At 35.8% G+C, this 12,819-nt stretch overlaps 1 protein-coding gene across 6 annotated transcripts in view; it reads right to left on the reverse strand.

Moving 5' to 3' along the window:
• The window catches only part of EMSY (EMSY transcriptional repressor, BRCA2 interacting), an 82,108-nt gene that overhangs the window by 28,757 nt on the left and 40,532 nt on the right, over window positions 1-12,819 (reverse strand). For all 6 annotated transcript variants that reach the window (XM_082659718.1, XM_082659716.1, XM_082659719.1 and 3 more), the window contains 3 exons: window positions 9,910-10,059; window positions 6,695-6,865; window positions 589-725 (listed from right to left, as the gene is read on the reverse strand). In XM_082659718.1, the coding sequence (XP_082515844.1) occupies window positions 589-725; window positions 6,695-6,865; window positions 9,910-10,059 (458 nt within the window). The remainder of the gene's footprint in view (window positions 1-588; window positions 726-6,694; window positions 6,866-9,909; window positions 10,060-12,819) is intronic.

The following is a 12,819-nucleotide window of genomic DNA, read 5'->3' on the forward strand; positions in this document are numbered from 1 at the left end:
AATGAGGAAATTAAGGATGAGAGAAGTCGAATAAGTTAGCCAAAGTCAAACAATTATGATACTCAGAGACAAAGCCTAGGTTTGGCTAACTCCAAATCTCTTAACCTCTTAACAACTGCCTTCAGAACTATAAATGAATCTGTTATTTATTTGATTTTTTTTCACTAGCTCAAAGACGTAAAAATGAAAGTAACAAATCATTGTCATTAATTTAGTCTTAGTCCCAAATATTTCTCTTTGCCTAGCCTAGGCGAAATACTAGACTGGTATCTATTGGCCAAAAGCAGGAATAAACTGTCCTCTGACAGAAGTCCCTCTGTAGTTAACCCAGTGGAAACTTCCATCTGGACCAAGCTAAGCATCTAAATCATGGTCATAAGCAACTTAGCTATGAACAACATGTTTTAGAAATTACTATAAAAAATGGCATCAGTAGGTGGTGTTTTTTAACAGTTATTACATCACAGCAGGGGTAAATCAAGCCATTCTGGCCATTGTGGGTTCTGAAGTCCTTAGACAAATATTTGTATAGCTGGTCTTTAAAATCCTTAGTGGATTGCTGACTCTGCAGTTCAAGCTCTTACTTACTCCAGCATTTAGCAATGTTGTGACAACGTTTTTGCCCGGGAGGCCTTGAATGGTGGTTCCTTTTCCTGTAGTCTTTTGCACAACAATCACATTGGGCTTGGAAGTCATTGGGATTGTAGTGATTTTGGTAGTCGTTCCTTAGAGAAGGGGGGAGAAAAGGAGGCCCGAGTTAAGGACTAGTGATATTTGGTTACTTCTGTTTATGTTGTATACAATTAATACATGTAGTTGATGTCATCCCTAGATGACGTGAAAGCTGTCATGAGGATGAAAATGAAGGCCTGGAATAATAAATTACAAGTTGTCCTAGAATGAGAGAATATTAAGAATTGACTCTTACAGCATTCATCTTTTTGGAATCTGAGGGCCTACACACCAAACTCAGAATCTAAAAATATCACTATCTGCTTCCCCATCAATATTCCTCTCCTGACTAGTTAACTGAAACAAATTAGAAGCTCTATTCCATGACAAACATTTCTCCCAAACTCAATGGTATTACCTATGTGACTAGTGTGATAGGAAAACTCTTCAAAAAATAACATAGAAAAGAGGTAAATATGTATCAAAATTCTCATGTAACACTAGACTATAGAGAAAATTGATGAAATGTCATTTATTTTTATGTGACAAGAAAAACACAAAATAAACACAGTCACAGACCAAGTCAGATGAAACGTATACTCATCACCTGCAACACTCTGAAAAGTCAGAGGACGAAACCCTAATTTATATACTTATATATATAAACTTATATTTTCCATCATTAACATCTATGTAGTAGATCTATATCTACTGATCCAAACATATTATTATCTTACCCTCTCCCCCACATTCTTCCACAAACTGCTTCTCTTCCACCTATCAAATCTATCTACCTATCAAATTTATACCCTATATTCTTCTGATTGTTCAAGTTGGAAATCCTGGTGTCAATCTTTGCTTCTTGCCTTGTCTTCATTCCCTGTACCCTCTAACAAAATGAAAGCCCCTTGGCTCCACACTGTATCTTTTCACGCCACTGAGTCCTCAGTGCTTAGCACACACTGTACGGCAATTACTCAAGTAATCATTCAACGAGTATGTGAATGAACTAAATTTGTCACCAACATATGTCTTCTTTCAAAATGTTATCAATGCCAGCTCAATAGACAGGCCCACATCTCTTTTGGCTTCCCATATTTTCTCCCTATTTCAAGTTTCTCTATCATTCAAATAGCTCTGATGCATCCTGCCATAGCAAACATCCTAAAAAAACAAAAAAAACTCATTTCACCATATCAAGAACCAACAACATGTGAAATTGGTCAAAAACCTTCCAAATCCCCATTGTATTTAGTTCCAACTTCCTGTCTTGAGTTTCAGAATCCTTTATAATCTGGCCTTAAATCCACCAATTAGATCTTATTTGTTCCTACTCCAAAATACACACCATAAACTCTAGTTTAACAAGTAACTCCTTTTACTATGGCTTCCTATTACCTACCACACAAAGACCAAACTGCTCTGCTTAGCCCTCCAGGTTCCATCAGACCTTAATTTTCAGGATTATCCAATATATACCTCTCCTTCAATGTGCTGGTTTCCACACTGGTCCTTGAGCACACCAATCCCAGTGCTACTTCTGCACCTATAATTTTCTCTGCCTATGAAAACAGGCAAGTCATATTTTTCTGCTATAGGCCTGCATATCATTTATCAAATGACTAAGCACAGAATGGGTACACATTAAAAACACAACTGATTAATATACTCTCAAGAATAAAAGTTAAAATTTAATCTTTTCTACTGAGAAAACTTAGCATTCCTTACTAGTTTTAGAAATAAGATTGCACAAGAATAAGAATATTCTAGTTATATGTCAGTTTTTGGCCATCTTGTTACAATATCTTTATAATACACTTGCCATCATCTAATGCCTCATCAGTCCAAGGTAACATGCTCAGGTAACATAAAAAAGCACTTTTATCCGTGGGCCAGTTTCACAAATGTTTTTCCCTTTACCTGCAGTCTCTGAATAGTGAACTGTTAAGAGCCACAAAAACCAAGCTGCCTCTTATCCACTTATATCAACTTTAACTCTTAATTAACTCCAGTCCCTCATATGTGATTATGATGCCTCCTCTGACAATGCTCCCTCACCAAATAATTGGTTAATAAAAAAGTGTTCTTAGAAAGTAAGCATTAAGAACTATCTCAAGGAAATGTAAACCAAGATTTAACTCCATACCAAAGTACAAGGATCACTTTTTTGACAAAACTTGCTTAACAAATGAATTATATTTATAACTATGAAAATGTCAAATCCTTTCCATTACGGGTGTGTCAATTTATGAGACAGTTGCAAACCAAGTTCACCAGCTTAACAAAATGGGAGGTGGGGGCAATGTTAGAAAACAGAAGAAAAAGGCATAGCATAAGGAAAAGCAAGTACAGCATTATATTACAATTATGAATAAATTAAGAATACAATTTATGACTAGAATTATCAAATTATAAAAGTTTAAAATTTCAATAGCATGTTTCTATATCTCAGGTGACATCTACATTATACTGAAGAAAGAAGTATTACTCATTTAAAAAAAAGTCTTCCTCGGACTTCCCTGGTGGCACAGCAGTTAAGAATTAGCCTACCAATGCAGGGGACATGGGTTCAATTCCTGGTCCAGGAGGATCCTACATGCCGCGGAGCACCTGAGCTCATGTACCACAACTACTGAGCCTGTGCTCTAGACCCCGCAAGCCACAACTACTGAGCCCATGTGCCACAACTACTGAAGCCCACATGCCTAGAGCCCGCGCTCCACAACAAGAGGAGCCACTGCAATGAGAAGCCCGTGCACTGCAACGAAGAGTAGTCCCTGCTCACCCCAACTAGAGAAAGCCCACACGCAGCAACAAAGACCCAACACAGCCAAAAATAAACAAATAAATAAATAAATAAAGTCTTCCTCTATGTTTTCACAGTATTCAGTGTATAGTTCTCATGTTACAAGAGACTATACAAGTTCACCTGTTTAGCATTCTTAAGGCAGAGAATGCACCTCATGTACATCACGGTGTATCACAGCATCCGACCACATATCTAGTTCATAGCGTATTAGAGAACTCACCTATACATAGTCTTTACTTATAAGGAGTCAAGATACAATGGGTGCAAGTAAATGTGAATCACATTTGGATCATGGGCCATGATACTGACGCATTCCAGAGATTCCTATTCAAAAATAAGATGCCTGTAAAAGTTTGAGCATTATGGTAGGTAGGCTTAAAGAACACAAATTTATTGGCCCAGATTTTACTATTCACAGATTCTTAAATCACTCTGACAATCTTGGTTTTTTGGATAATGTTTTATGTGTTCCTTTGCTCAAAGAATGAGCAAATGAATGAACAAATGGACAAGTATATAGACGCAAGCCTTGCCTGGACGTTGTACTAAAGATCAAGGGAATCAAAATCAAGTCCTGCCATTGTCAAAGGTTCTCATAATGTCCTTAGAGTCAAGATAATGAGTTTACCTCTGGGTTCTGAAGGAACCCATCTTCTGCATAAAATAGGCATGATTTTTCAACAAAGCTCTCCAAAAGACTTACATATCTAATAGTTCTCTCTATATATACACATATAAGTAAATATTTGATTCCATAAGACATGAATTAAATAACTGCAAAAATAGTCATGCCTTCCACTTAATTGCTTATTCTAATAAAAACTTGACCTTTCTAGAAAGCACTTTGAAAGCATGAACTTGCCTTCCAAGATATTATACAAAGAAAATAAGAACTTCACATAATAATTTATGTATAATGATGTTTGTCACAGGATTACTTATGACAAAAAAAATTGTTAAGTAACCTAAAACATTCAACAATGAATAAACAGTTAAATCATGGTGCATCGTATGAGAGAACACTGTATAGTAATTAATCTGGGGAGGGGGTGGGGTGTCAAAATACATTTAATGGAATGGGAAAATGATATTATTATATGAAAAAAGATTAAAACTGATAGTATTAGATCTAAATTTAATTTTAAAAATATACATATATACACAAAAACATTTATACAAAAATCTAAATAGAAAAAGGAATAAACAGAAATATATACACTTAAATTTTAACATATTTCTCTAGATGGCGAAAATTACAGGTTTTTAATTTTCTTTGTATACCTTTCTGTATTTTCCAAATTCCCCACAATAAAGGGGAAAATATCATTTTTTTAAAGCCTTCTATGCTTACAACCAGGTGTTTGAGTATATTTTAAGAAAAGCATTTCTTTATGGTTGTGGGTTGGTGGGGGCATGGACTCTAGTATCCAGCATCTGATCATGGATGAAGGCAGAAAACTATCTAAATTCATCCAACCAGGCTTATCGGTTTACTGTGAAAAGACAGGGATTGAAAACTACTAATAAACTAACCGATAATCCCAGTATCATAGAGCAACAAGAGTATTATAAAATAAGAAAACTATCTTTATAAAGAATACTGATATGTAACGTAAGGATCAGTTTAAAGCAGTCAGAAATGAGAGAAGTTCTTTAGAATTAAAGTGTCAAATAGTGAAGCAAAGGTTGAGGCAAAATGAGCTCCATGCAATGAATAAAGCTATTTCAGCTGTGAGCCCAGTACATCCTATAGTGCTGAAAAAGTTTAAGAACTCTTCCTCTGTACACCCATACACTTGAAATAGTGACTAACCATGAGTTACTTCATATTTAAAAACAAAGGTGGATGAAATGTATACATGTGTAGGGTATATATCTCACCGCCTCTTTGCTTCTAGGGCAATGTGCTTGCCTGTATTGCTCTAACCTCATACAAAGCAGCTAAATCATAAATAAGGTTTGAAAACAGAGGCTTTATGACATGTAGACATTCCTCCAAGCTATATGGTATTAAGAATTCATATGTAAGTAAAGAAAAACCCTTATGGTCATAAAAAGCTATACACTAATAAGAAACATGATTACTTTTTGAAAAATGTTTAAGTATGCGCTCTATACTATTTAAAGATATTGTCAGGTAATAAATTATAATTTGAGTTTTAACTGTGTTATTTAAAATATACTCTTAAAAGCTGGAGTATGATGATTCTTTCCCTACTGATTTCACCCTCCTCAGTTTGGCAAACATTGAAACTTACACTTAAAAAGTAGAGCCAAATTTACCAGCTTTAAATGTAGTGCTTTATGCCAATACCATGCCCTGCTTTTTTTTTCACTCCTTGAGTTATCAGCAACATCATATTACTGCCAGGAACTTCAATCCCTTCACTTTAAAATGTTAGAACAATTCACCTGGGGCATACAAAATATGGCTAGTCTACAAAAATGGTAGACAGTTAAAGTCCACAGGGCTTGCTTGGTCAGAGATTATTCACATCATTTTAATTAAAAAATAATAATCAATGAAAATGGATACCATGTTAACATTCCAGTTCAGGATACACAACGCAAATATTGCAGGAATAAATGAGCCAATAAAAACCAGGTAAGGTTCCAAAATACCAATAAATATTAGCCTTCACTATCTGAGTAAAACATTTTTAAAAAGTAAATAGCCAATATAAATGGTGAAAAGCAAATAAAAATATTCAAGTATTTTTATTTTTAATATGCTAAAGTGACATTAGTAATTGAAATTATGAGATATGATCCCTCAAACATATTTAGACTAATAAATACTAGTTCTTCCTCTATCTAGCTTGTATGGTTTTGGACAGGTCAAGTTCATCCTCTAAACTTAAATATGTCTGTACCTGTAGACTGGGGCTGATACCAACTATTTCAGAGTTATGAGGTATGAATTGATAAATGGGGCAATACTTTGTAAATGAAAAATCTCTAAGCAAATGTAAACCATAATCCTTCCATTCTGATTAAATGCAACTAAATGTTCTAAAACTCTCAAAAGTTTAACATATGAAGATTTAATACTAGAACTAAAAAACTATACTTAATCACTAAAACATCAGGACTAAAAACAAAGCTCTAGATTTCTAAGCAGAAAACTGCGATCAAACAGAATCCTTCCAACAGTGAAATGTTTTTTCCTCTTATTGGTCACCTATACCTTTAATGTACTTCAGATATACCTACCAGAAACTATATTACTGCTAATTATCTTGCCCCCCAAGGTAGCTAATGATTTGGGTACTACTGTAATAATGCTACCACTGGTAGTTTTCACGTAGGTTGCAGCTCCAGGGGTTGCAGCCATCCGACCTATAGATGGGCTCACTGTTGGCCGAGTATAGGTTGCCTGTGTGCCTATAAAAGGGAAAAGCCAAGAGAAAAACTTGTCATAACTTTTAGAAGAATGACGATTTATACAGTTTAACTATAATTCAACATAATCTACATTGCTTTAACTTGAAAATGGAATTTCAAGGTGTCAAGCCATTAAGTAACAATTTATAGCCAGTTTTCAATGCACATAGCAAGAACTATAGCCAACTCAATTTGAATTAATTTTACATGTAAAATTTTGTAATGTGTTGCATCAAATTACTAACCCCAAGAAAAAGTATAACCAAGTCTGTTCCCTTCTTCCATTACCCTTCTTCCACTAGTTTGATGCCAAAAGAAACTTAAATTTAATCATCTTTCCTGCCAGAGCATTTTAGATATTTCTGTTATAGATTTCAAGGTCTCTGCATCTGTTTTATGCCGTCTCAGTGCCAAACCCAACGGCAGCACTCAGCAAATAAGGCAGTATATTGTTTGACTAAAATTTTATAAATTTTTAGGGCTTCCCTGGTGGCACAGTGGTTGGGGGTCCGCCTGCCGATGCAGGGGACGCGGGTTCGTGCCCCGGTCCGGGAGGATCCCGCATGCCGCGGAGCGGCTGGGCCCGTGAGCCGTGGCCGCTGGGCCTACGCGTCCGGGGCCTGTGCTCCGCGGCGGGAGGGGCCCCGGCAGTGAGAGGCCCGCGTACCGCAAAAAAAAAAAAAAAATTTTATAAATTTTTACTGTTTTGTACTCTGCTACCCTCTAAATATATTTCAATCTTTTAAAGAGATATTCCATCATTTTACTAGAGATTAAAATTGAAGCTGCCAAGAGTTACCTGGAATATTTCTTCTTAGCCTAAAAAGTTCACTATTTACATATTTCCTCTTAACTGACCCATTAGAATATTTTTCTTCATATCTCTCAAAGGACTTTACATTCTTCCCCACTATTTCTAGAACTTTTTCCTTTCCCCAAACAGGAATTAAAAATTAACCAGATAAGCCTGTTGTAGTTTGTCACAAATCTGGTAACTCAGAAACACTATTCCTAAGCACTGTTCCTAAATTCCTAACACTGTTCCTAAGAGCCGTTAGTTTTGGGGAGAATGAAGATAACTCAGATAAACACATTCTTCAACTGAAAAAAATTTTTTCATGATAATTAGATTCAGGGGTCACTGTGATAACTATTTCAACAACCCCCTCCCAAAAATGGTTTTACTCAGTTAGTATTTACCGTTTTAAAATATAATCACTACCCAAAAAAGGGAGAAGTGGAAGAACATTAAGTAGAATTACTTTAAATTGATTACAAACATACATCTAAATCAGAAAAAAAATCTAGTGCAAAATAATTATGCTATGAAGATACATAGTTAGAATTAGTTAATTATAGCTGGAAAATATTTCAACTTAAGCTTTTGTTTTAAAATTAGAAACACTTATTCTAATATATATACATAAGCAAAGACACAATATTATTTTTCACTACCTTTCCCTAACATGAGGAATCATATCTACATAACACTACTATCTTTGTACTAAATGGAGAAAAGTTTTGGGTGAAGAATGATAGATTTAATGCAAGAATAACAGTGTTTTTAAAGCATAGGCTTTGCAAAGAGACAGAAAGTTAGAATGGCAGTTACCAGGGACTGGGGAAAGGTGGGAATGCAGAGTTATTGTTTAATGGGCACAGAGTTTCAGTTTGGGAAGATGTAAAAAGTTCTGGAGCGGGCTTTCCTGGTGGCGCAGTGGTTCAGAGTCCGCCTGCCGATGCAGGGGACACGGGTTAGTGCCCTGGTCCAGGAAGATCCCACATGCCGCGGAGCGGCTAGGCCCGTGAGCCATGGCCGCTGAGCCTGCGCGTCCAGAGCCTGTGCTCCACAACGGGAGAGGCCACAACAATGAGAGGCCCACGTGCCGCAAAAAAAAAAAAAAAAAAAAAAAGTTCTGGAGCTAGACGGTTGTAATGGTTGTAAAACAATGTGAATGTACTTAATGCCAATGAACTGTACACTTAAAAATGGTGAAAATGGTAAATTTCATGTTATCTACATTTTACCAGTTTTTTTTTTTTAAAGCAGTTTTGGGAGTCAAACAGATCTGGATTCAAATCCCAGTCTTGTCTTTTATTGGCTGTGTGGCCTTGTGCATATTGCTTAACATAAGCCTCTGTTTTGTCTCTGAGAATGAAGATATTAAAGCCTAAGGGAGATTAAGGGTAATGCTTATACATACTTTTATATAATGGCCAATAGATGATAGCTTATAAACTTGAGAAAGGAATCATTTTACACTCTAGATTCTATTATCTAAATCTGGCCCTCTTCAAAAAGTCTGGTAAGAGTTATACAAATTTAAAATAATGGTACTGGCTAATTCTAACATTAATTAATCGTAATGGCTATTGAGCACTCTGCTGGGGACTTTCCATACCTGATTTAACACTTACAATAACTTTATGATCACATTGAAATAGACAATGGAAAAGACTGAGAGGAATTAAAGTAAACTGCTCAGGGTCACAAAAGGTGGTACTATTTAAAATGTTCTATACTGTCACTTCCTTGGGCATAGCCTGGATGCTCTCATAACTGGATAAAATGGCATCCTATGCTTTTCTCAGTCTGAGTAATGCTTACTACACTGTAATGTTATATAGATTCTCAACCTCATCAGTGTGAGATCCTTGCAGGCGGGGACTGTGTTTTCATTCACTCAACAAATCCTGACTAAACACCTACTTACCGACTAGCTCTACATATATATGGTGAATAAAACAGATAAAGTCCCTTATCCTCATGGAGCTCATGGTCTAATAAGGTGAATAACATTAAACAAATCGACAAAAAGTAGCTAAGTAATTAGAAATTATAGTATGTGTTATAAAGGAAAAGAAGAGGACCATGACAATAGCAGAGAGCTAATTTCAGTTGGGAGGAGGAAAGAGTCAAGAAAGACCTCTTTGAAGAACTGTCTCATTAATTTCTATATTCCCAATGTCAAGTGTATTGCTAGTACAGAGAAATTACTCAATAAGTATGATGAATGAATGGACTGACGCTCAAGAAAACTTACCAGTAGGAGTGGTTACAAGTTTAGTTGTCATAATTGCACCATTACTGCTAACCACCATAATAGGGGAATTGCTACTGGTGGGCAGAGTTGCTGTCACTGGTTTGGGTAAGATTTTACTTGGTTGAACTTGTTGTGTGATGATTTTAACACCTTTGAAAGAAGAAAGATAAATCTCAGTACAAATTATTTTTAATAACATGTGCTTTGTATCAACCCAAGAGGGCAGCAGTTACACACATTTACTGAGTCTTGCCTAAAAAGAGGCTTTTGTTCATACTGATGAAAGATATTCTTTTAACTTTTATTCCTCAAATTCCTATCTTCCCAAATTTCTCTCATTCAGAAATATAATTAAAATACCACAAAAGCTATTAACAAGTTTTAATGAAAAACAATTTTTCTTTTGTCTATGATCACATCATATAAGAGCTTTCAAACCAAATTAGCCATTGATCTGAACTTTTACAAACAATCTGTGTTCCATGCAAATACTTGGGATGAAAGGACTAGGATAAGAAGTCAAAAATAAAAGCAGGGCAGGAATACTGATGCAGACATAGAGAACGGACGTGTGGACACAGGGTGGGAAGGGGAGGGTGGGATGAATTGGGAGATTAGGATTGACATATATACACTACCATGTGTAAAATAGATAGCCGGTGGGAACCTGCTGTATAGCACAGGGAGCTCAGCTGGGTGCTCTGTGATGACCTAGGTGGGCAGGATTGGGGGGTGGGGGTGAGGGGTGGGAAGGAGGTCCAAAACGGAGGGGATATATGTATACATATAGCTGATTCACTTCGTTGTATAGCAGAAACTAACACAATATTATGAAGTAATTATACTCCAATAAAAAAATTTAATGTAGCTTTTATATATTCTCAACTCTACCAAAGATTTCTCTAACCTCTTAAGACTGTAAAGAGCAAGAACATTTTGTTTTTTGAACATTTATTTTTAAATTGACTTCTTTTAAAAGTATTTAAATAGCTCACTTTGTCAAAAGTAAAGAACGCACTATTATTGCACCTACATAAAATATGCATGTGGACAAGAACTTGAAGGCAGTATATAAAAATAAAATTAAAATGTTAGGGTGGTGATGTTATGGTAGTTTTTACATTTTTCAACTTTTTAATTTAAATGTTATAAGTGTTACACTGCCTTTTCAAATGTAAGATGTCCATTTAAAAGAAATCTCTCATGTTAACTACAAATTTAAGTACTAATAATTGTTAATCAAGGAAGGAAATTTTTGGTAACACTTTTTCCCCACTAAACTTCACTGAAATAATTCATGGGATAGAATACATTTCAACAGACAACTAAAATTTTTATTACTTTTTTGGATGGTGATTCAGGTTAAGACATTAGGAAGCAAACAAATTTATTTATTTAATAGCCTTAAATAATTTCAAAATACTTGTAGCCAACAAAGAAGTTAAAATTATGACATCCAGGCATAATTAGGCAAATTACTTAATAATCTCTATGACTCAGTTTTCTCATTTATAAAATAAAGATACTATTAGTATATACCTTCTAGGGCTATGTGAAGATTAATTACATCACAGTTGTGAAGTGCCTAATACATAGCAAGAGTTCAATAAATAAAGTATTATTATTGTATAAATAAATTCTGATTACAATACATCATAAACTGTGAAGTTGTAGGGAAAAAATGATTTCTAATATTATCTTATTAATGAATTACAATAATGCTTAAGGTACATAAAAAGAAACCCCCAAAGAAATAACCACAGAGATAAAAATTAAGGAAATCATAAGACACTACTTTGCTTAGTCCTACACAAACAAGTTGAAAATTTGGATCAAATGGATAATTTTCTAGAAAAACAGTATTTATCAAAAATTGACCTCAAAAAAGATATATAAATAGACAAGTTTCCTTGAAACAAAATTTTAAGAGCTCCTCCCCCTTTCCCCCCAACATAGCAGGCCCAGATAGTTTCACAGGACAATTCTATGGTCCTTTAAAAAGAAAATAACTCCAATGTATTTAAAACCATTCCTCTCATCACAAGAAAAAAAATATGTAACTATGTGGTGATGGATATTAATTAAACTTATTGGGGTAATCATTTCATAATATACGCATATATCAAATCATTATGCTGTACACCTCAAACTAATACAATGTTATATGTGAATTATATCTCCACTTAAAATAAACCAACAACAAAAACCATTCCAGAGAGTGATTTCTGACAAGAGAGCATAAGGAGCTCTGCTAACCTGCTAACCCAATGAAACTGGCAAAAATGATTTAAAAAAACAACCAATGAAAAGCTCTGGAAACGGTCCTAAGACCAAATGAAGAAACATCTATTCAAGAATACACAAAGGGCTTCCCTGGTGGCGCAGTGGTTGAGGGTCTGCCTGCCGATGCGGGGGACGTGGGTTTGAGCCCTGGTCTGGGAGGATCCCACATGCCGTGGAGCAACTAGGCCCGTGAGCCACAACTACTGAGCCTGCGCGTCTGGAGCTTGTGCTCCGCAACAAGATAGGCCGTGACAGTGAGAGGCCTGCATACCACAATGAAGAGTGGCCCCCGCTCGCTGCAACTAGAGAAAGCCCACGCACAGATATGAAGACCCAACACAGCCAAACATAAATAAATAAATAAATAAAAATTTTTTAAAAAGAAAACACAGAAATATTTGCTAAGAACAGTGAAATCTATGACATTTAAACTAACACCTGTTCCTCCTCCCTCCCTATAGGTGAAGCAAGGACTGCTCTCCAGACTGCTGCAGTCAAGAACACAGGGTTTCCTCCTACCCCAGCTCCCAGTTGGCGGGCTTTCTTCTGAGGAGCAGAAGGACTTCAGCTTATCTCTTTCTGCTCCCAGGCACCTGTTTTAAGTCCCAGGCAACTGCAGTCAATAGA

Source organism: Grampus griseus (assembly GCF_964374135.1).
Source record: "Grampus griseus genome assembly, chromosome: 8".
Lineage (NCBI taxonomy): Eukaryota > Metazoa > Chordata > Mammalia > Artiodactyla > Delphinidae > Grampus > Grampus griseus.